The sequence below is a fragment of the Xiphias gladius genome, chromosome 19 (genome assembly GCF_016859285.1).
Source record: "Xiphias gladius isolate SHS-SW01 ecotype Sanya breed wild chromosome 19, ASM1685928v1, whole genome shotgun sequence".
NCBI lineage: Eukaryota > Metazoa > Chordata > Actinopteri > Istiophoriformes > Xiphiidae > Xiphias > Xiphias gladius.
Window position 1 is genome coordinate 5559256 of NC_053418.1, and position 21261 is coordinate 5580516.

Sequence of the window (21261 nt, forward strand, 5' to 3'; positions counted from 1 at the left end):
TTCACATTGTGTTCGCTTTAGCCTCGAACCAGAGACACCTTGATGAAACAGCAGGAACTACGAGGACTGTTGTTGCAATGGAGTCGACTCTCTCACGGCTCAAACCGCGTCTGTAAACCTACAGCGTCTCGTTTCATGGCGTTTCTGCAGGTCGCTCCGCTCCGCTCGCCTCCCCGCGTCTCTTCTCTGAATCATTATTAGTAATTTTTTTTTCTTGTTTTTTCTTATTTATTTAAATTTTTTTTTTTTTTTTTTTTTTTCATAAAGTGCAAAGGGGGAAAATAACGACCACTGCTCGCCAAACTATGAACGAGGAGATGACAAAAAGCGAGGAGCAGCATCTTAGTTTGCAGAAAGCCTTGCAGCAGTGCGAGCTGGTGCAAAATATGATAGACATAAGCATTTCTAGTTTGGAGGGTTTACGGACCAAATGTGCCACATCCAACGACTTGACACAGAAAGAGATGAGAACGCTGGAGGTAAGCGCCCTTTGAGCGGAATGACTGAATTTCTGCTGTGCATCTTCATCTAAATCGGTACGTAGGGCTGTCACCGTCCGTTACTCATTTCTAGGCCCCCCGTGCATATTTTCCAGCGCCCCCCCCCCCCCCCCTTTCAGCGACAAACACTGTTTTTTTTTTTTTGTTTTTTTTTCTCTGCTGTCGGCGCCGTCAGTGCGTAAATATGCAAAAGGGTTCCGCTAACGCCAACCGCTATCCGTGTTGTGCAGTGCAATAAATCAGGAGGCTACGGGGGCTGCAGCGGGGCTGTTGTAGACTTGCGCATTCTGCAGGTGGCGGCGAGCGAAGGTGGCTCTTCTCCGTCAGACTGCCATCCGAGGCAGCCGAGGCCTGTGGGCAGCCCGTGTTTACAGTTACAGTCCACCAGCAATATGCCAGTTTGCGCATCTGTCCTCCCGGCGCATCCAGGCCCCGCAGTTACGCAAGTGGAGCAGACGACTGAGATTGTTGCAGAATATCATTATCCGTTTAATTGGCCCGTGGGGGTATTCCGTAATTTGCGTTACGTAATGGCCATAATATCCCGGTGTTGTGTTGGAGATATGAGACTGTTCGTTTTGAGACCACTTAACCCAGTCACACAGCCCACCCCCCCACCACCCCCTGCCCCCAACCCTTCGCTGGTGACAGGCTTTTTACAGGACATGGGGGGGGGGGGCATAAAGTGCGCTGAGGTCTCCGAAAACTCGATTTTCGGGCACCGCAGACACAGCGCCAGGATCGGGGGGCCTGTAAGAACGTTACGGTGACTGAAACAAACGGCATTGAGAGCGATAAAGGTCGCCGCGAACTCAGCAACACACTCTTGAATCCCCGGTGGGAATATAATCGAGATATTCCGTAGAAAATGCCGTAAATTCGAGTCACTTGTGGGGGGTACGACGCGCTAGTCCCGCGACCCCAGAGGGAATACGAGGCTGTATAAACATACAGTGATATATTCAATCGCTGTGTCGGAGCCGTTGAGCGAAGTTCGCGAGTGTTGCTCAGACAGGGGACAGGAATGTGATCCACGAGGAGACACAACTAATACTAAGTACAAATGTGCTGCCAGCAATGGGCAGGCTACAGTGCGAAGATAAACGTTCACTATGTTCCCCCTGCAAAGCATTGTGGGTACTGGATTATTTGTCCAAAGCATTACAGAGGGTTTTTTTTATTTCCCTTTTTTTATGTTACAACAAGTTAAAATTAGCCCGGTTGATCTCTGTGAACAGATTTTTTTTTTTCAAACTAAGGTTTGATTGATATGTGTCACGATTTGCCTTTATTGAAAGAATCACTTCATAAAAAATATACATGGGCCGTTGTGAAGCATAAATGATCAGCATGTGCAGATGTATCTGTACCAAATCTCCACCACAAACTGTGCTGCATAGCTAAGGGACTGTACAAAAAATGATTCAGTGGGTAAAGGAGGTCAGAGAGGAAAAGAAGAAGGTATTGTAAGTGTTACATCAAAAAGATAATTTCACTTGGTTCAATGGGGTTAACTTTGCCATAATGACAACTGTTCTGTCTCTCTAGGGCAGGGTTTTATTGACGTTTACACTCGTGGTGCCCATTAGAAGTTCCATTAAGATATTATCCTTTAAAAAGTGACGTCCGCGTGGTAAAAGGGGACTTTGCATTGTTTTGGACCAGCATTTCAGAGTGTGGAGTGCTTTACTGAGCATGACGGTTGATGTGAAACACGTGTCTCCTGACTGCAGAGGACAGAAATGCGAGGTGGCAAATGTTCCAATTAAGAAGAGGAAGACATTGGCAAGCTAGCGTAGACAATGCAGGTTCCAAAACATTCACAAGTTATAAATCTGTTTCTACCTGATCCCGCGCTCTGCTGCAACATTTATCGTGCTAATTTCACCTCACACCTAATACACTTTCATGGCTTCCACAGAGCGATGTCCAAATTCGCTTCCATCCTATGAACTCTTTAGAACTAAGTTTTGTTTTTCTGTACACTCAGAAAACATTCCCCGTACCTTTCGTAGTCGCAAATACTAATCTTGTTTCCGCTGAGTTAGCTACGCAAGCGATTTGCTAAGTGAACCCAAGCTATGTATCATACTGAAAGTTGCGGTTGATTATCATCATTATTTTATTCCAGTCTAAAACTGGTGCCATCATTTACGACATGTATGATGGATCCTGCGGCAAAGCGTGTCCACCAGATCCAGATTAATACAATTATTATTTAGAGTTGCGTTAACAGGTTTGTTTGTTTTTTTAAAAACAAAACGCCTGACATATTGCCTCACAAAGTTGTTATAGCTAAAGCGATAGCAAATCAGACACAGAGGGATATAAGCATTCATCTGAAGTCATGTTTCTGGCCCCTAGATGAATAAAAGTCCAAAATTCACTTTTCTTTTCGCTCTGTTTTGTTCTCCATCAGCTCCCGGGAAAAAGATCTGTTTCCTTGGCTCCATGACATTCACTAGCTAGTTGCTACAGTGTCTGCGTGTTGTTTGTTGCTTGTGGCAGGTAGCGTACAGTAGGTTTATCACTGCTGTTTTTTCTGAGAACAGACTCCCGCTGCAGCTGGAAAGAGAGTTGACGAGAACTGAGTCTGTAGATATTGTGTTTCATATAACACAAAGTCATATGATTAGTATTAGAATAGTGATTACTCCGGTTTAAGTTTTCTGTCAAATTTCACATCTCCAGTGCCCCCTGTGTTCCAGTGTCGCCATTCTCTGCCTCCCAATGGTGAATCCCCAGGACCACTAATGTCCCAACTTATGTTCCATCGAGGGTTGTTCACTCTCTCTCTCTCTTTCTCTCTCTCTCTTTATAACTGCATAGTAATCCGATCACTTTTTTGCAAACACCTGAAAGCTTTAAATGAAGCAGTAACAGTGAGTGATCTGCGAAACTTCCTTGTTCAACTGCAACCACAAGGTTGTATCTCTGTATTTTGCTTAATAGTGATTTGACCATGTTGTGGCACTCTTCAAAATAAACTTGTGCGAAAAGAAAAGTAAAATATACAAATTGTTTTATATGCTACTAGGACATTCACAGTGCTTTAAAAAGATAGAGTCGTTGGCCACATTTTTATTAAGTTTATGCCCACCAGACGAAATAATAGAAACACCAACATGTATTCAAGTCAGAGTGAGATATTTCGGTAGTCATGTACTGTTGTGGGCTGCAGTTCTTCTGTTGTTAAATTTAGGCTACAATCGCCCTGTAAAACACATTTAATCAATATCTGGGAACCAATACAAATATGGCTTATGCTACCGGAGAAACTTGGTCTGGGTGGAACTGCATATATCAGTTTATCTGTTGTTTGTGTTTAATTTTGTGAAACGCCTCTCGGTAGAAATTAAATTAACTAACATGTGAAAGAAATGCTCATCAGAGAGAAACAAGTATTAGAATTGAGTGAGAACAAAGAAAAACACATTCGACAGTTTATTCACAAGTGCAACAAAAGAATTGCTCCTGAGAACTGTCTAATCTTCCTTAAATCCTCAGGGATGGAGAGGCTTTCAGGATGACGGTCCTCTTATTGCTTCAACGACGAATGAGTTGTCCACCAGGGGTTTTGATCAGGATCACAATGACGTCAGCCATACGCAAAGCCTTCCTCGTTAACCTGTCCTGATCTTTTTTGAGCATGTTGTGTACGGGAGATTCCTCTACGACATTTATCTCTGTTTTTTCAACCAGGCGGACCCGGATTGTGCCTCAGACACAATCTGTTGGAGGCGTTGAGCACTGACCTTTCTTTAGCCAAAAGCTTTACCGAGAATAGCTTCGTATATCATTACCTGGATGAAGTGTTAATACTGGTTTCCATTAATATGATTTTACGTTGTCGGCAGTATCCCTTGGATACACTGGAATGATCAACGAACATGATGAATGATTTTTTTTTTGAGGCATTCATAGAGATTCAGACACATGATAGAGCGTGACATGCGATCCAGTTAGATATTTGATGTAACAGAGTGGGGTTAGGTCAAAACAAGTGTTGTTATTCATTCATATTCAAGTGCTGTATATGAGATGGGTAAAGGCTTTACAATGTTTATTTGAATAGGAAATGTAGCATCAGCTTTTTTCTGCCTCGCAGGTGGAACCATGGAATTTTTCTTCTCAGGGCCAGAAGATGAAAGGCTATGAAGAACAGTTCAAGCACTGTAGCTTAGAGGGCTAAAGGGTTCATTATGCTTCAGGCAAAGTAGGTCATATAGTGTCTTCCGACCACGTCTAAAGGCACAAGAATGTACACCTGTTCCGAATGGCCACACCCAAAGGGTGTGTAAAAAGCCTATTGTTATATTCACTTTCTTTTTAGCTCTATTTTGGTCTCCACCATCACTTGAGGGAAATACCTGGCTCTTTAGCTGCCAAGTGCTACACTATGTTCATCAGCTAGTTTCCACCGCCAAGGAGGTTTTGTTTTCACCTGTGTCTTTTGGTTTGTTTGTTGTTTTAATTTTCAGCAGGATTATGCCCAAAGTACAGACCCGATTTGCGCTGAACATGGTGGAGGGATAGGGCATGGGCCATGGAAGAACCCATTAAATTTTGGGGCAGATCCAGATCATTTACCACTTAACTTTGGTATATGTTGTCTGACATTGGCCTTGGTGGGGGTATGTGCTCTACTGAGTGCAATTCTAGTTGCTGACTGTGTCTGTCTGCTGATTAGTGCCGGGCGGGTGGTTTACAGGGGGTTTTTAGAGCTTTTTTTTGCTGAAAACAGCCGCCTGCTGCCGCGCAAAACGTCGCTAAGAAAGTGGTGAGGGTGAACTTAAAAAGTAAAGTTGTGGTCCGTGCAGCTAAGCAATGAGCTGATTCTTACTGTTAAGCTCTGTAAAGCTGAGGGGAACTTTAGATTCAGATGGTAATACTCTGTAGAGTAACTACAAGCGATCCCCTTTGTCCCACATTGTCACATTATTTTCATATGAAACATTGCTATTAAAAAAATAATCGATTATAGCGGCTTCGAAGCGTTGCGTGTTTAGTGTACGCGCCGTGAGGAGTACTACTCATAATGTCCTCTGTAGAAATTTTCTAAAATCTGAAAAATAACCCTGATGATGTCATCAAGATCCAGCACCTATCAGTACACTGAGAACGCCTTTACACACGCAATGTCTTTTTCCCGGTTCATTTTTACATACAAGCCAGTTTTTTGGATAAACTTTTAATTGCCTCGGTATCCTGCAGCTCATTAGGGCTAAACTTGGGTACTAGCGGTTGGTGATTGTGACCATATTAAGCTTCTTGTCCTTCAGTTGTGACTTTACCTGAACTGAAGTTAAACTCACAAATTGCACCAACCTTTGCCGAAAGACCGTTTATTGTGCTCTTGATTGAGCTTGAATCATGGTGCTGGGCATTTATTATGCAGGAAAGTACAGGACTCTAGTTTAGCTGATCAGATAAAGCTGGGTTTGAAATTATAGTCTGCTGTACAATTTTTAAGTGTTCTACTTTATCTGGATTGTCTGTGAGTGTGGCAGCTGTGAAGAGGTCGGTTTAGCTCATGTCTCAAATGGGAATAGCACCATATAATGTAGGCTCATCTACTTCAAAAGTCTGCTTAAAGGAACACTCCATCATTTTTGGAAATATGCTCGTTTAGTTAAGTTGGCCAGAGTTACCGTGCCTATAAGCAGAACCTTTCCTGGATTTATTGTTTAGGAGCATTAAAGGTTATATAAATAGGCATTTCTTACACTCATCATCAGCAGAAAAAGATCCATTAAAGCTCATACAAGTAAAAGGTTCATGTTAGCCAGCCTAATGTAGAGGTGGTATCAGAAAACTGCTACCAAGGGACTCTATCATGAACCAGAAAAACCTACCACATTGCTGTTATTGTTTAATCTTTACAATGGTTTCCAGTTAGTTGTAGAATAGATTTACAATTGTAGTTTATAATGTTGGATTTAGCTACTGTGATGCTCAGAGACTGACCCAGCATCCGTATGACCTTACCCGTCTTAGCCACTTTCAAATACAAATTCTCTCTTCTGAGCTTTGGATCAATTTTTCCAACTTAACTTTTGTTTTCCTTTTAAGAAATTTGGGGCTGTTCATCTTTTTATTTATTTCTCTAACTGCACTAAAACTGTACTCTAGCCCCAATGTTTCTCACCTTAGAGACTCACCAATGCAGTTTGAGAGACTGGATGGGTTCGACCCCTTGCTCAGAAAGCATTGTTGATTGTTTGTAACTCGATAGTGAAAAAATACAAGCAGCATTAATCAGAGGGTTTTAGCAGTCCGTGCAAGGGCAGAGTCGGAAGGTAAAATAATGAAGTGTTAAAAACGAGGATGTTGTCAGCCTGCTAACCCTAGCAGCCACGGTACAATATGTTCAGTCCCTCTGGTTTTCGCCACAGAAAGGGAGTAAAGTTTGTGTTGCGAAATCTTCTCTGACTGCAGCTTTAGGATGGCGATACCACTTGGTGGTTGGTTTTACATTAAACTCACATGACCTGGGGGACGCCAGCCACATTATTCTTACCAAGGGGGGCTTCTTGAGTGCTCAGTGTAAACACACCTTTTTTCAACAATGAATTTCAACTATATACACTCCAAAGTTGAGGAGTTACCTTTTGCCTTTCCTCTTCCTTGTACCTATAATACTGTTCAATATGTCTAATAGAATAAGGCCTAATACCACTTGAGATTGTGTTCTTTGACAATGACAGCTTTGTCCTTGCAGAAGCAGCCAGAGAGAAGTCACATTCAGCTCCAATCTTAAATTTAATGGGTTCTTCCCTGACCCATGCCCCACGAGGGAAAACTACTGATGCAGTAGTTTTTGCGTAATCCTGCTGAAAAACAAACAAACCCACAAACAGACACGGTTGAAAACATAACGTCATTGGCGGAGGTAAAAAAAATCACAAAATTAGTATTAGGAATAAAAACGAAGAACATCTGAGGCTGATGGGAATGTCATTGGTTTTGCAGGTGTTCTGTCATAAACCAAAGTACTTGGTCAGATCAGAGGATCACCAAAGTGTTAACAATTCGTCCCAAGGGGGACATGAATGTCTGAACCAAATATCTTGTAATCCATCCAAAATTTGTTGAGATATTTCAGTCTGGATCAAAGTGGCGGATCGGCTGACGGACAGCTTGACAGACTGACACCGCAATCCACAGAGCCATGCCGCAACAATGGCTAAAAAAGAAATTTAGCATTACAAAAAAATCCGCAGGACTGACAGGAGATACATTTTGATGATAGAAATATTGATACTGAAGTTATCTTCAAAAGTTTCTGCCTTTTTGTCTTTCTGTCCCTCTTTCCTTCACTCCCTCTCTCTCACACACTTATCCTCCTCCTTCCATTTGCATTAAACAAGAACCAGGTACTTTGTATGGTATATGGTGTATCTCGTTATGTTGTTGCATGTATGCCACTATCCCATAAACAGTTAAAAATGTCAAGATATATTTTAAGCAAATGTATTATTAGACTAAAGATATATTGTAAGAATATGATATACAGTGAGAAGTCAACACATTTAGCCACGGTGAATGTGTGTTTGTCTGTAGGTGTGGACTGAGCAGTCGCCTTATCGGGCAGAGCGTTAGCAGCCGTGGGCAGCTGCTGTAGGGTTTTTATGCATTCAGAGGTGACTTGCCGGGCCCTCCTCCACTGGTTTCTACTGCTTCTGCATGCGCCGATGTAGGCCAGCACTTTCTAATTTCTAGCAGTCATTTTGTAGGTGTACGTTTGGAATGGGGCCATCCACATGCATCATCCTCAAGTCTTCAAGCATCACGTCGACCACTTTGGGCCCGGACCCTTATTTTACCACCGTTTTCAATCAGACCAATTGTTTCAGCTTGACATTACTTCACAGCACAGATGCTTACAGTATTCTGTATATCCTGCTTGCAACGGTGTGAGGTTTAAGTGCAGTCTTATAGAATCAAAGTATCTCATTAATAGCTGACTGTAACAAGGCATGTCAGTGAAAAGATGTAAATCAAAATGATTATTCCTTCCTCCTACTCCCTCCTGGCTGGTTGTAGCTATGCTTGTAGCACACTGGGAAGAAACTCAGCTACAGAATATAGTAAAAACAGAGATCATGTATACCTTCAAAAGGGACATGCTCTTGATGCTGTGGTTCCGTGGTTTTCCTTTATGTGGGTTTCCTTTATGTTCTTTTTAGAGAGTTGTGTGCACAGGAAGGACACAAATAGCTCTGTCATGAACCGGTTCACGAGTTTTTTTGTAGAATTTCTTGCTTCTCAGGTGTGTAAATTATTAAATAATTAAAAAAAAAAAAAAAGCTAATTGCTCTGTTTTCATCAAGGGTTTATCAAATATTTTTTTGGTTTTGTTTATTTTCAGATATTTGTGTTTTTCTGTTAATGTGTCTTTCATGCTGGGGTTTTTGCCAGCACAGGATGCCTTTTGGCTTTCTACCTGAATTCTAAGCTGCCTTATTTGCATAAAGTACATGTGGGAGATAAGTACAGCTTGTCATGTATTGTATACCCTGCACTATCCCTTTGCAATAAATTTAAAGTCCTTTTGTGCCAATTGTGCCGATACTGACCCTATCTGTTGTGCCATAGATTGTACGAAAAGTCATCCCTTAGTTAGGGGTCGGTCTGGACTGGAGTTCAAACTGGCCGAGGAGCAGAGAGCAGGGAGGACTGATTTTCTTATCTAATGTTAGGTCTGCCACCATCATGATGACTGAAAGGCCAAATCCTAAATAAAATCCCAGTATATCAATACATAACTATCAAAGTGATATTTGGCAAAGCAAAAATTGGAAATAAACACAGGGTGAAATAGGATGGTAAAAGAGACAAATAGCAATTATCCAGGAATCATTAAAAATATATAGAAATAAATAAATAGAAATAAATAACAAAAAGATATTCTCAATTAATAAAAAGGTGTATAACCCACTTACACTGATTAAACTTTATTTATTTGTTTCATATGTTTATTTACTTATTCATTTAATATAGTAAGACTTTTTTTTCTTAAACTTAACTTATTTATTTCACTATTTATTCCTGCATCCATTTATCCCATTGCATATTAATACATGTAATTGCTTATTTACTGTAAGCATTTCAAATCTATTTCCAAAAATGTTTACATTGATCCTTGAGTAGAACTGTGCATTATGTGGACAGAAACGCAGAGTCGGTGGGACAGCCCTCTCCTGTCAGAGTCTCTCTGAACCACAACATTGGCGATAATACCTGTGAATTTGTTGGTGATTAGAGAGGCTCTGAATTGTTGAAGCTATACTTTATGGACTTTACTGTACTTACACTAATTTTTTCCAACTGTGGCTCTGCCATATAAAGAAGGGTTTAATGTCAGAGGTGTCACCAGAGTTAGTCATTTTTTTGACACCTAATGCAGTTGCTGAAGATAAGCCACCTACAAGACGTAAAAACACACTTTGAACAAGTGACTTAAATAGTAAAATGTTTACATGACAGCATAGGAATAGGATAGCAATAGGTTTATGGTAACACTGATTATGTTCTCATAAGATGCAAGATTGCGATAATCAGGATATTATTAGAATGTGAATGTTCCCCAGGGCTAATAAGACTGGAGGGAAATACAGTTTTGAAATCACAAAATGTTACCTATCAATAAGAATACTGATAGAAGAATATTAGAGCTTTATTATGGTTGTGTAAATAATTATAGGACCACAATTACCAAATCAAATCCGAGTTTGAGTAAAAACCAGGTCGAAAGATGGTCAAGCTACAGTATGAATGATACCAGAGCCAAACAAGTAATATTGGATCTTTCAGAATATAAAAGTAATGCTTGTGGTGTTTTTGTAAAGTTGGAGTTTTCTTGTAATCGAAAAAGTTATGTTTACGTTCAGTGTTTCTTATCAAAATGTGTTCTCTTGAGTGCATTTTCATTTTCATCAAGAAATTTGCCGAGCAGATTTGGAAAAACTATTTGATGTTTGCATTGCTTACGTTCACATTTGCTTGCTGGCTGTCCTCGTCTTCGCCGTCTTTGCTGGCGCATTGCTGTGCTTGTTGGCGCAGGTCGGCCACCTCGTGTTGATCGGTGGAATAGCTCGGAACCGGTGGTAGGATGTGAATCGTGGCCCCTCTTCGCTCGCACGTCCGCATGAGCGTCCGCAGCTGTGTGCATTATACCAACTAAACAGGGGCCCACGCTAGAAACATCGCTCCATAGGGCTGCTAGGGGTTAAAAGTAAGGATCAAGTGAGATGAAGCTCATTAATCAGAAATTTTGTGCTGTACACTTACAACATGCAAATCAATTACAAGTAGGAGTAAATAAGAAAATACCGAAAAGATAAATACCCAGTACATTATTTAGTAAAAGTACAGGGTGATACTCCTGGTACCATATACCTGTATTTTTATTTAGATATTTTAAAATATAACTACATACCTAGGTAGAATGTGAGATTGAACCTCATATTGTTGTCAGCACTGGTGTGGATATACTTACGATCACCTTGTGTCCACGGTCTGTCCACAACTAAACGCCTTAACCAGTTGGGTCCTCAACCTCTTTTGTAGGGAAAATGTGGCTAAAAAGGCAGCGTAAAAAGTTGCTGCACAAAACAGGCAAACATATTGAACAACACTAAAAAGAAAGGTAACAATAATAAAAAGACTAAATGATTCATAATCTCCAACTTGAAGATTAGTTTTTGTAGATATCAACTGCAAAGACCTCTTCCACCACTCTTCCTCCACTTTAATGGAGGTGAAAACAATGTAGTGTGATTTGCTCAAGCACTGAAAAATGACATTTGAAAAACTTGCCCATTTCCAGAGACAACATCGGCGACTCTGGGTAATCCACTTATCTCACTGTGGACAGTTTTCATATGAGAACAGTTCTCTTCCAAAATAAATTTAAAAAAAAGTGTAATCTCAACAGTGCTGTGGTTTACTTGAATCCTGCTATTTGGATACGTTTATGGAGACAAGCCATCCATTTAAACGCTAGAAGAATAGTCAAAAGTCAGTGTTTGTGTACAGTATGTGGCGTCGTTGTTCCTATCACGTACAAAGTTAAGACCTTTAGTGCAGGGCTACAGCCAATTGCTGTTTTGTATTCTTCAAATGGTGTGATTAGGCTCTCCTCCACCAAAAAGCCATTTGTTTGCAAATACCTGACGCTTACACACACACACACACGTATCTACCTCCATGTGTGCCCACGCCTGACTTCTTCGTTTCACCGTATGTGACCTTCCCACTGTGACCACAGCTTTCAACCACTAACCACGGAGCAGCTCCACTGGACCGAACAGGCGTCGCGTGACCTTAGTGGTGGCGCTTGAGGGAAACGGCAGTGTTGAATTTGTTTTCCTTGCGCTGGTTATTCAGGCTTTCCCAGGGATTTCGATGACTCTGCAGTAAACAGTGTGCAACTCTGACTGTGAAACTACTGCTGCTTCCTGGCAGTCAGGATTTTGGGGACTTTGGGACGAAAAGGCAGAAAGTTGCGGAAAAATTCTGTTTTTATTTTGACATTATTGGTGAACAGATGTGATACTTAAATTAAAGCTTTTTTTTTTGGTTTATAGAAAAGGGCACCATTCTTGTACAGCATGTTTTTTCTGCTGTTGGGTTTGCGTAATCAGCCTCGTCCGAAATATAAGACAAGTAAAGTCTTAAGGATAGGTCCAGTAGACAAGGACGAGGTTTTTTGTTTTGAGTCAGGACAAATACCAACACATCTCAATCTGTGGTGGTAAAAAAAAAACAAAATCAGCTATGGTATTTTTCAAGGCATTTTTAGCAAACAGGGTTTGATGCTGTCCAGGGAAGTTATACTTTGGACAAACTAACACCAATAATTAAACATGTTTTTTTTAACTGTTGCAAAAGGAATATATGTGGAGACGTGAAAAATGTAAAAAGAAAAAAAAAGAGGTACGGTGAGCATTTAAGAAGCCCTTCTTCCCTGTGTTTGTCCCTCTCTCTTCCCAGGGGAAGTTGGTGAAGTACTTCAGCCGCCAGCTGTCCTGTAAGTGCAAAGTGGCCTTAGAGGAGCGCAGTGCTGAGCTGGAGGACTTCCCTCGCCTCGGCCACTGGTTCCGCATCGTCAACCTAAGGAAAGAGGTCACACAGGTATGATTTGAAGATGCTTAGCCAAAAAAAAAAAACACCCTGCCTATTGTCCTTTATCACAACAAAACATAGTAACTCAAATTAAAATTCAGGTCTGGGCAAGAGACAAATAAAATTGTTTGCCAGAATAAGATGGATTTGCCATTATTCTGCCATTATTCTGCCATTATCGTTGTCTTTTTCCTCTTCCATCCCTTTAACAACCTTTCTCATATCGTGAGCACTGCCTGAGATGTGAGTGTGCTGTGTGTTTGATTTGTGTTCAGGTTAGTATTTAATGTTTGGTATCTTTCACTTATTTTTTTTTTTCTTTTTCACAATGTCGCATGTCATTGCTTATGTCCTTTCTTATTTTCGCCTGTGTTGTAAACTGCTTTCCCTCTAAAAGCCACTGGATGCTGGTTTTAAAGACAATCCACCAGCCTCTTTCTTGAAAAACAAATGTTTTTATATTTTTTTTCCGCAAGCCGGTAAGCATTCATTAGATAATTTTACTTCTTTTAGTATCAGTTTTAGTGGATGGTTGGAGAGTAATTGTCCTGCTATTAGATGATGATATAGCAGAACAATTGATGCTATTATTGCTATTAATATGACAATAGTATGTTTGTTTGCTGGACTTACAGCTGTTTCAGCTCAACACCACCTAGGCCCTTAATTTAATCCCAAGTTTTTGTTGTCAGTTGAGATTTTTTTTTAAAACCAAATGTATGTATGTGTATCTGTGGTGTGTGTGTGTGTGTGTGTGTGTGTGTGTGTGTGTGTGTGTGTGTGTGTGTGTGTGTTTTGCAGGAGATGAGCCCAGGTGAGGTGACCCTGGAGGGCCTGCTGGAGATGACTGAGGAGCAGGTGTGTGAGCTGCTGCAAAAGTTCGGCGCCAACGACGAGGAGTGTGCCCGACTCAACGCCTCCCTCTCCTGCCTCAGAAAGGCCCACCAGCTCGGTAAGGGTCCACCCGAAACACGCAGAGATGAGCCCGCACAAAAACACACGCACCTGACCGTAACACGGTTGCCCTCGCCCAAAATGTGTTTACAGGAAAATACTGATGTCCTTAAGAATGATCACCATTTACTACCACTGTCTATGTGTAAACTACATCCTCCAGTCATGTGAAATTTTGCTTTTCAAATGTGATTCTACCTAGCTCGAAGGTAGGTTTTTTTTGTTTTTTTTGAGTGTTTTTCCCTGGCAGAGAGCAGTAAGTGAAGCATAATCTAATGTGATCACACCTTTGACCAAAATAAAATCGAAAAAGTCATGTTTATTGTGGGGAATAATCTTGTTCTAGTCCAGCTGCTTTCCATACAGTATGAAAATGAGTGGCAGCAATAATCTAATATGCAAATGAGAGGAACAAACTAGATGACTGGTACAATGTTCAGAAGCCTTCTGGTGGTATAATCTTATTAAAAGCAAATCATGTAGACTATTTTTTACATTTCTATTGACAGTTTCCAAAAAATGTTTTTCGGTTGATTTTCCACCCTCCAGGATGCCACCGGTTCATAATCAATCAGAGCGAACTTTTAACTCGCCTTTATTTTTTACTTTTTTAAATACATAATTATGATCACCTTGTTTCACCAAAGTTAGGTTGTCGTTGCATGATAACACAGTTTGAATCAGGGACTGTTGTTTGAAAATTCTCTCTGGTACAAACTGGATTTAAGCCTGGAGAGCCGGCCGCTGAATAGCAACTTATTAGTATTTTTTTAAGCGTTTTTTTATTTATTCATTTGTTTTAGACAGTATACAGTAGAGAGCTGACAGGAAACGAGGGGACAGAGCAGATGTGAGATGTAACAAAGGTCCCCAGACGGACTCGGGATGCAATTAAATTGTCAGCATCTTAAACCTGTAGGCCATCAGCAGGCAACTATCAGAAAATAATTTAATGTTATAAACAACCAAATTCACATAATCCTTTTCTCAGCCTGTGCGTGTCTGGTTTCCTGACAGGATAACTTATTACTTTTGGCAGCTACATTGCATATCTCAGATGGCGGAGCGTCCTCGAATGCACCAACAAAGACCTGCGGTCAGTGGTTGCAAGTGTAACGTCAGCCCTCAATAATGGAACTTTAAAAAAAAAAAAAGAAGTAAGCTCTGTCACTTATCTCAGGTAATTTTGTCAGGGTCTGCGATCTGATTTTCATTCAGACTGATATTCGTCAACATCAGCGGCTGCCTTAAAAGTAGGAAATCAATCTAAAAACACGGTGTGGCTTGGACACTGGTCAGCAATGAGGTAAAATGTTAACAGTTTGTAGTTAATGAGCCAAAATATACAAGACCACGTGATTATTTAAAACTCAACAATGTGCTGTAATTATGTTCTGGAGCAGGGTGCTTGTTTACATCTTACTATATTCAACGTAACGATCAACAGTTACCCCATTGTCCTGTATATGATTCTACAAGAACTGTAGTGAGAGATTAACTCCATAATATGTAAATATCGCACAACATGTCATATAGAGTATCATGACGGGGGAGATGGAAGTGTATTTGGAATTAGGTGACACTTAATACTGAGTAGAGATAACACTCGTGGATGGATTACTGAAAGGGCCTACTGGGTTCAGGCTCCGGGGGCCCAAGGGGTCAGGGGGCCCCATGGCCAGAGCCTTTTTATTTAGTGATTATTATTATTATTCCTCTTTGGAACAGGGTCAAAGACCTAAGTCAAAGGAAGGGGTGTCCTGATCACAAGTTTTTTTGCTCGCGATATTTTAATTTTGAGTACCTGCTTACGCAGGATTTATTATCTGAAGTTTGCTTTATTTTGTCTCTATTTTGTTTTTTTCTTACGTCGTACGCAATACAGCTCCGATACGCCAACACTGAAATTAGTACAGTTAAAACAATTAAAATATGTTTGATATCAGAATAGCTCTGGTTTAAAAAAAAAAAAAAAAAAAAGATGTTTTCTTGATATTTCTATAATATTTGTGGGGATGAGCGTCACTGTGGTTCTGCTGTGGCAGGAAGCTTTTGAAAAGAATAAGACCAGTCTACCCCCAGCGTGAACCGAAAACTGAAGTTCAGGGGCAGTGTTTAATCAACGGCAGCACTCAGCTCCTGTGGCTAATCTGCCGCTTAATATGAGATTATTTGTGTACAGATAGATATGTTTGTGGCAGTGCTACGGGAATTTAAAAAGGAAACTTTGTTTGGAATATAATCCATAATCCAGGTTTAATTTATAGACGATAAAAAGTGGTCTGTGTTAACAGGCCTACCCCTCCCAGAAATCACTCATCAAAACAGTTGTGAAAGTTTCTATACAGTAGGTGGTGCCGTTTCTTTAAAAAAAAAAATTATTCTATTCAGTCCCTCTCTGCCTTTATTCTTATCAAAAAATCACACTGCCTCACTACTTCCGTGCCGGAGCTCCTTTTCAGGAATGAGAACTTTTTCGCATCGCCGTCATGTTCTGCTATGAATCATCACGACCGCAATCATGGATAGCTGTGCAAAGGATACGCGGGGTGTTCCTTGAAGCGTCCGTGTCAAGTAGTCATGTGTCGCCGTGATCACATAAAAAGTGGTCACTAATGCTTCATGTGAAAACTATGTTGTGGCGTAGAAAAGTCAGCCGACACCACTTTTTCTGACTTGAATAATCTTTTGGCCTTTTTTTTGCTCTTATGCGAACTAACCAGCACCACCATGTGGATACACACGCTTCCTTCTTTGCAAGGATTTTGTACTATAATGTACTGACATATATTTATTATGTTGTAGTAAGACATTAACAGATATAAAGTAGCATGATCACAGCATGAGGCTCTACTACACTGATGCATCTTTTGTTATCCATAGCGATCCCAGTGTAATTAACACTGGCATGATGATGCCCACCAACTACTCAAACGCAATTATTATCTGTACTGAACTGCAGTACACTTTTCCTAGCTGTACGTTACTGTACATGATCAATTAATCATTGAATCCACTGCCGCCGATTGACTTTATTTGTGAGATTCTGTAAAAGAGAAAGTTTCAAACCCCTTCATTAAAGCCCAGGTTGTGCCACTTCCCCTGCTCTGACTGCAGGACGGTCTCAAACACAAGCTCGGTTTAGTAGCTGTTCCAGATCTTTCTCAACAGACTGACTTTTCCCAGTCAATTGAATTGCTGGAATTTTATCTTGTTCGTGTCAGTTTGAATTGGAGATAATTTCACCACAAGGTCCATTCTGTCGACTCCATGCCGGCATTGCTACAAATAACTGAGTGATAAAAGCGATGTGGTTCGAGCGTACAGGTCGGTACCCAGCTGTCATCTGGAAATACTCTCGGCTCTCTGCGAGTCCCCGTGCTCGTTGGTCAGTGTGTCCGCTGGAGCTGCCCACCTTACCGTGTGCTTCTTCAACTTCCTTCCAGCCCGTCTGCCTCATGGGTCTGATTGGGGATGGAGGGCAAAAAAAAAACAAAAAAAAAACTTCAGCCCGGCATCAGTGCCACCTGACCCACTAAAGCCAAGTACGCTCACTTTGCTCTAGTGGGTCAGGTGGCACTGATGGCACTGATTTTTTCTTTTTTTTTCTTCTATCAGATCTAAGTGTGTTAGAGGAGCCAATACTCACCAACATTTTTCTCCTTTTTTGTTGCTTGTAAGCACGTTTACCTCCTAGAGGTTTCCTGTTTTCACAGTGTCCTCCCCTTTTCTTTCCAGGCCAAGAATGAATTCAAAGATAGTCACCTGGTCTTTTTTGTTGGTTTTTTTGGACGATGACTTTGGCAGTCAAAGGGGGGGGGGACTTGCTGAGCCTAAAATACTGCTGCGGAGCCACAAGTGCATTTCTTTTGTTTCACGGTGTCACACCAGGTGGCGTTACAGACCGTAATTTCTTGTCAGTCTCTTAGATTACAGCTTTGGCAATGATACAAAGCAACCAGAAGGGGACAGTAGAACCTCACTGAAACTGTGTTGTCGGGTTTAGTAACAACCTCTTGTAAACCTGTTTGATAACATATCTGTTTCTCCTCTACTCCTACTCAAACACACACACACACACACACACACACACACACACACACACACAGGTCCCGGTTTGATTGTATTTGTGGGGACCCGTCATTGACATAATGTATTCCCTAGCGCCTTACTCTAACCCTAACCTAGTCTTAACCCTCAAACAGCTATCGAAACCTGAGGGTCCAGCATTTTGGTCCCCACAAAGCTGTTGGACCCCACAAGTCGAGTGGGCTTCCAGTTTTCGGACCCCAACAATATTTTAAAACAGGCCCACACAGACACACAGACACACAGACACACAGACAAACACACACACACACACACACACACACACACACACCCTGTAACAGATGTCCTTTCAGACGGAAGGCTCTGCTGAATAATTAAGCAAATTAAGTTGATGAGTAGTTTTTCTTCAATGTGCCCTCAACAAAACAGCGCTCTCTTAAAGTATTGATGTATTAGAAGAGGTTTAACTTGGCTTTTTTTCAAAGAATTTGAATTTCTTTTTTTTTTTATGTAATGAAAAACCATTCAGACATTCAGATAAACAGGTCTTTTTTACAAAAAAACCTTCAAAACCAGGTTCTTTGTAAGTCTGCAGGTACGCAGCTGTCACCTCGAAATACTCTCGGCTCTCTGCGAGTCCCCGTGCTCGTTGGTCAGTCTGTCTCCTGGAGCTGCCCACCTTACCGTGTGCTTCTTCAACTTCCTTCCAACCTTTCTGCCTCATTGGTCTGATTGGGGACTGAGGCAGACAGACAGACAGACGGGCAGGCCGGCGTTTCCCTGGCACGGTCCGTCAGGCGGTCCCAACTGGCCGTGCCTCAGACCAGCTGGGTTCAGACCAGTCAGGCTTCAGGCGTCTCTGGAGACCAGCACGCTCTTGCTGTTACTGTCTAGGACTTTGGCTGTGCTCACACTGGATCCAAAAATATTTCCTAACCTTGATTTTTCCTCCGTGCCGGAGTATTGATCGTTCAATCTGGTGGTTTACAATTAGATCTCGAGGCATGAGATGAACATGCAAAATGGAACATGATGATAACAAAAATTTTATACGATTACTCTGAGAGAACTGTTAGAACTGGGAGTACAGTCAAACCTAACAATAATAAAGGGTTTGAAATGTCTCAGTTCAGTCAAAACACAGAGGCAACAAACTATAAATGTGTTTTGAAACAAAGAGGAAGAGCATATATCCAAAAACCGATTTAACAATGAACATTTATCTTTATCGCCATTACATTTAGTTTGTATTGGTATGAGTGTGGTATGGGTTTGAAGGTTCATTACTGACCTTTTTTTTTTTCAGGCACTCCATTACAAAAGTTAGACGGCTATGACCAGCCGGCCTACTAAAACCATAGCCCAGGCCTCTAAACAGAATAAGCTGGAATGGAAGAGATTTGTCCAGCTGCTAACTGTCTTGTCCCTGAAACCCCCAACCTGCTGCCCTCGCACCACAGCAATGCATTATGCCCTTGAGCAGAGATGCCCCTCAAGATTTTTTCTTATAATCAACATCTGATAATCAACAGTCGAATCGTCGCCGAGCACAAAGGTTCATCCTTGACCTTGGAAGAAAACAAAAAAAACAAAAAACCCTCAATGTCCACTTTCTAGCTTTTTCCGGAGCTCTCAACCTCATCTCGCCCTCTTCACTGGTTGAAGTTTGCTTAGTTGCCACGGAGATAGCTCCGTTGTCATCACTTGACCCCAGTGGGGAACTTTGGTCACTTGATAAAAGGTGACTCGATAGCAAAAGGAGGTGATAAACCCTTGTCTCTGTTCAAAAAATGGTCGGATGTGAATGGCCTCATAAAGGTCCTCTTAATTCAACTGCACCCCACGTAGCCTTCTAACGCCTCTGTAGAATTAAGTATTATATTTTTCTTGTATAGCATACAATATTCATCCATGTTATAATGGATGAATAAACTGAACCTAGCTAGAAGCTAGTTCTGTGAGACAGAAACAGGACATGCAATGGATGCAAAGCTTTCTGTATGTGTACACTGTGAATTTTCAATTCCAGCATATCATTATAGATTTAATGTTAAATTTTTTTTTTTTCCCACGCTAGAACTGTAGTATGAATTTCAAATGAAGAATGACGGCCATAGCATAGACTGGGAAGGGGTCAAAGATCACAGGGGCCATTTACGTTTGACCCAAGACTCTGTCTTTGAACAGCGTTGTGGGTTATGATCCCCTCCCATATACAACCACCTGTTATCATATAGCCAAAGTTCCTTACTAACATCTGGCCTGTCTCTGATTTCTTCTGCATTTGATTCATTTCTTCACCGTCCACCTCTTTTTCCTCCCATTTCTCCTGTCCTCCCGCCTATTGTTTATCATTCTCTTTTTCTGCCGCTCTTCTTTGCTCATCGCCTCAACCGTACTCCCATCACCTCCCTCCCTCCCCTCCATTTCTCTGGCTTTCCAAAGGCAGGGTCTAGCCTCACAGAGCCACTAATGGGCTCTCCAACGGGGGGGGGGTGGCGGCTAGAGATGTGTGAATGCACCACAGCAACACCGCCACCACTACACCACCGCACTGAGCGTTGAGAGGCACTTTCGGCCGAGAGAAATACAGGGTGTGCAGAAGCATTCTTCATATTCCTACCCAGATGGAGCTTGGAGAGCGAGATGTGTCATAGCTTTGAAACATGATCATCTGTGTGTGTATGTGTGTGTGTGTGTGTGTGTATTGTGTATGTGTGTGTGTGTGTGTGTGTGTGTGTGTGCATTGGTGGGAACTGGCGTGGTGACACTGAGGGGGTCAAGCATCTGAAAGAATGAAGTGCATGTTTAGAGTACAGCCCAGTATTTAGAACCAAACGCAACTAAACAAAAAGTCAGAGGGCCCGAAGAAATCTTAAGTCTTTTTAAAGAGTTATATTTTTCTCTTAAAAATCTGGAGGTTGTTACAAAAAAGGCCAGAATATATAGTCCAACAATGAATGAAAGGAGAGTTACAGATTTATGTTATGCTGTTTGAAAAAATAATGTTGCTCAGTTTATGGTCATCGAGGGTGTGTGTTAAATTATGAACATGGACAGTCATATACTTTGTGAATAGAGGTATAATAAGTGAATGTATGTCGCCCTGTGGTGTAATGGCGGAGGAAGGAAACTAATGCAAGTTAATAGAATTTTTCACTACAGGCTCTTGGGATTGCAGTCCACGAGTTGCAACGAGGATGAGTCATACAATTTGGAGGCAGCCGGTCGTTTCTTTGTGCCGCAATATACACACATTATCCAGCCCGCCCCTCTAGACAAGTCGACACACACAGAGACTTCACTAAAACACACACACACACACACACACGCATACAAACATTTTCACATGGAGAATTTCTTGGATATGGGCTCCTGTCTTAATCAGGCTAATAGTGCTGATCTTTGCTTAGTACAGCAGGTTCCCTAATCTTTGACAGCGAAAGGGAAATGTCCCCATGCCCTGCTATGAGACAGCCTCACATGCATACAAACACCCAAATGGCTTCAAATGCCATCAACAAGAAAAATAAAGGAAGAAAGGCAGAGGAGAGGGAAGCAGCGAAGATGCGAGAACGGGGATTGGAGGAGGCGAGGAAAGTAAAGAGAAGGGGGGAGGCAAGTCGGG

General features: G+C 41.5%; 1 protein-coding gene across 1 annotated transcript in view; it reads left to right on the plus strand.

Annotated features, from left to right (window-relative positions):
* Positions 1-305: 305 nt before the first annotated feature.
* The window catches only part of ksr2 (kinase suppressor of ras 2), a 96178-nt gene continuing 75222 nt past the window's right edge, over positions 306-21261 (plus strand). Inside the window, exons 1-3 of the mRNA XM_040154335.1 lie at positions 306-479; positions 12498-12638; positions 13431-13587. Coding sequence (XP_040010269.1) covers positions 306-479; positions 12498-12638; positions 13431-13587 — 472 coding nt within the window. The remainder of the gene's footprint in view (positions 480-12497; positions 12639-13430; positions 13588-21261) is intronic.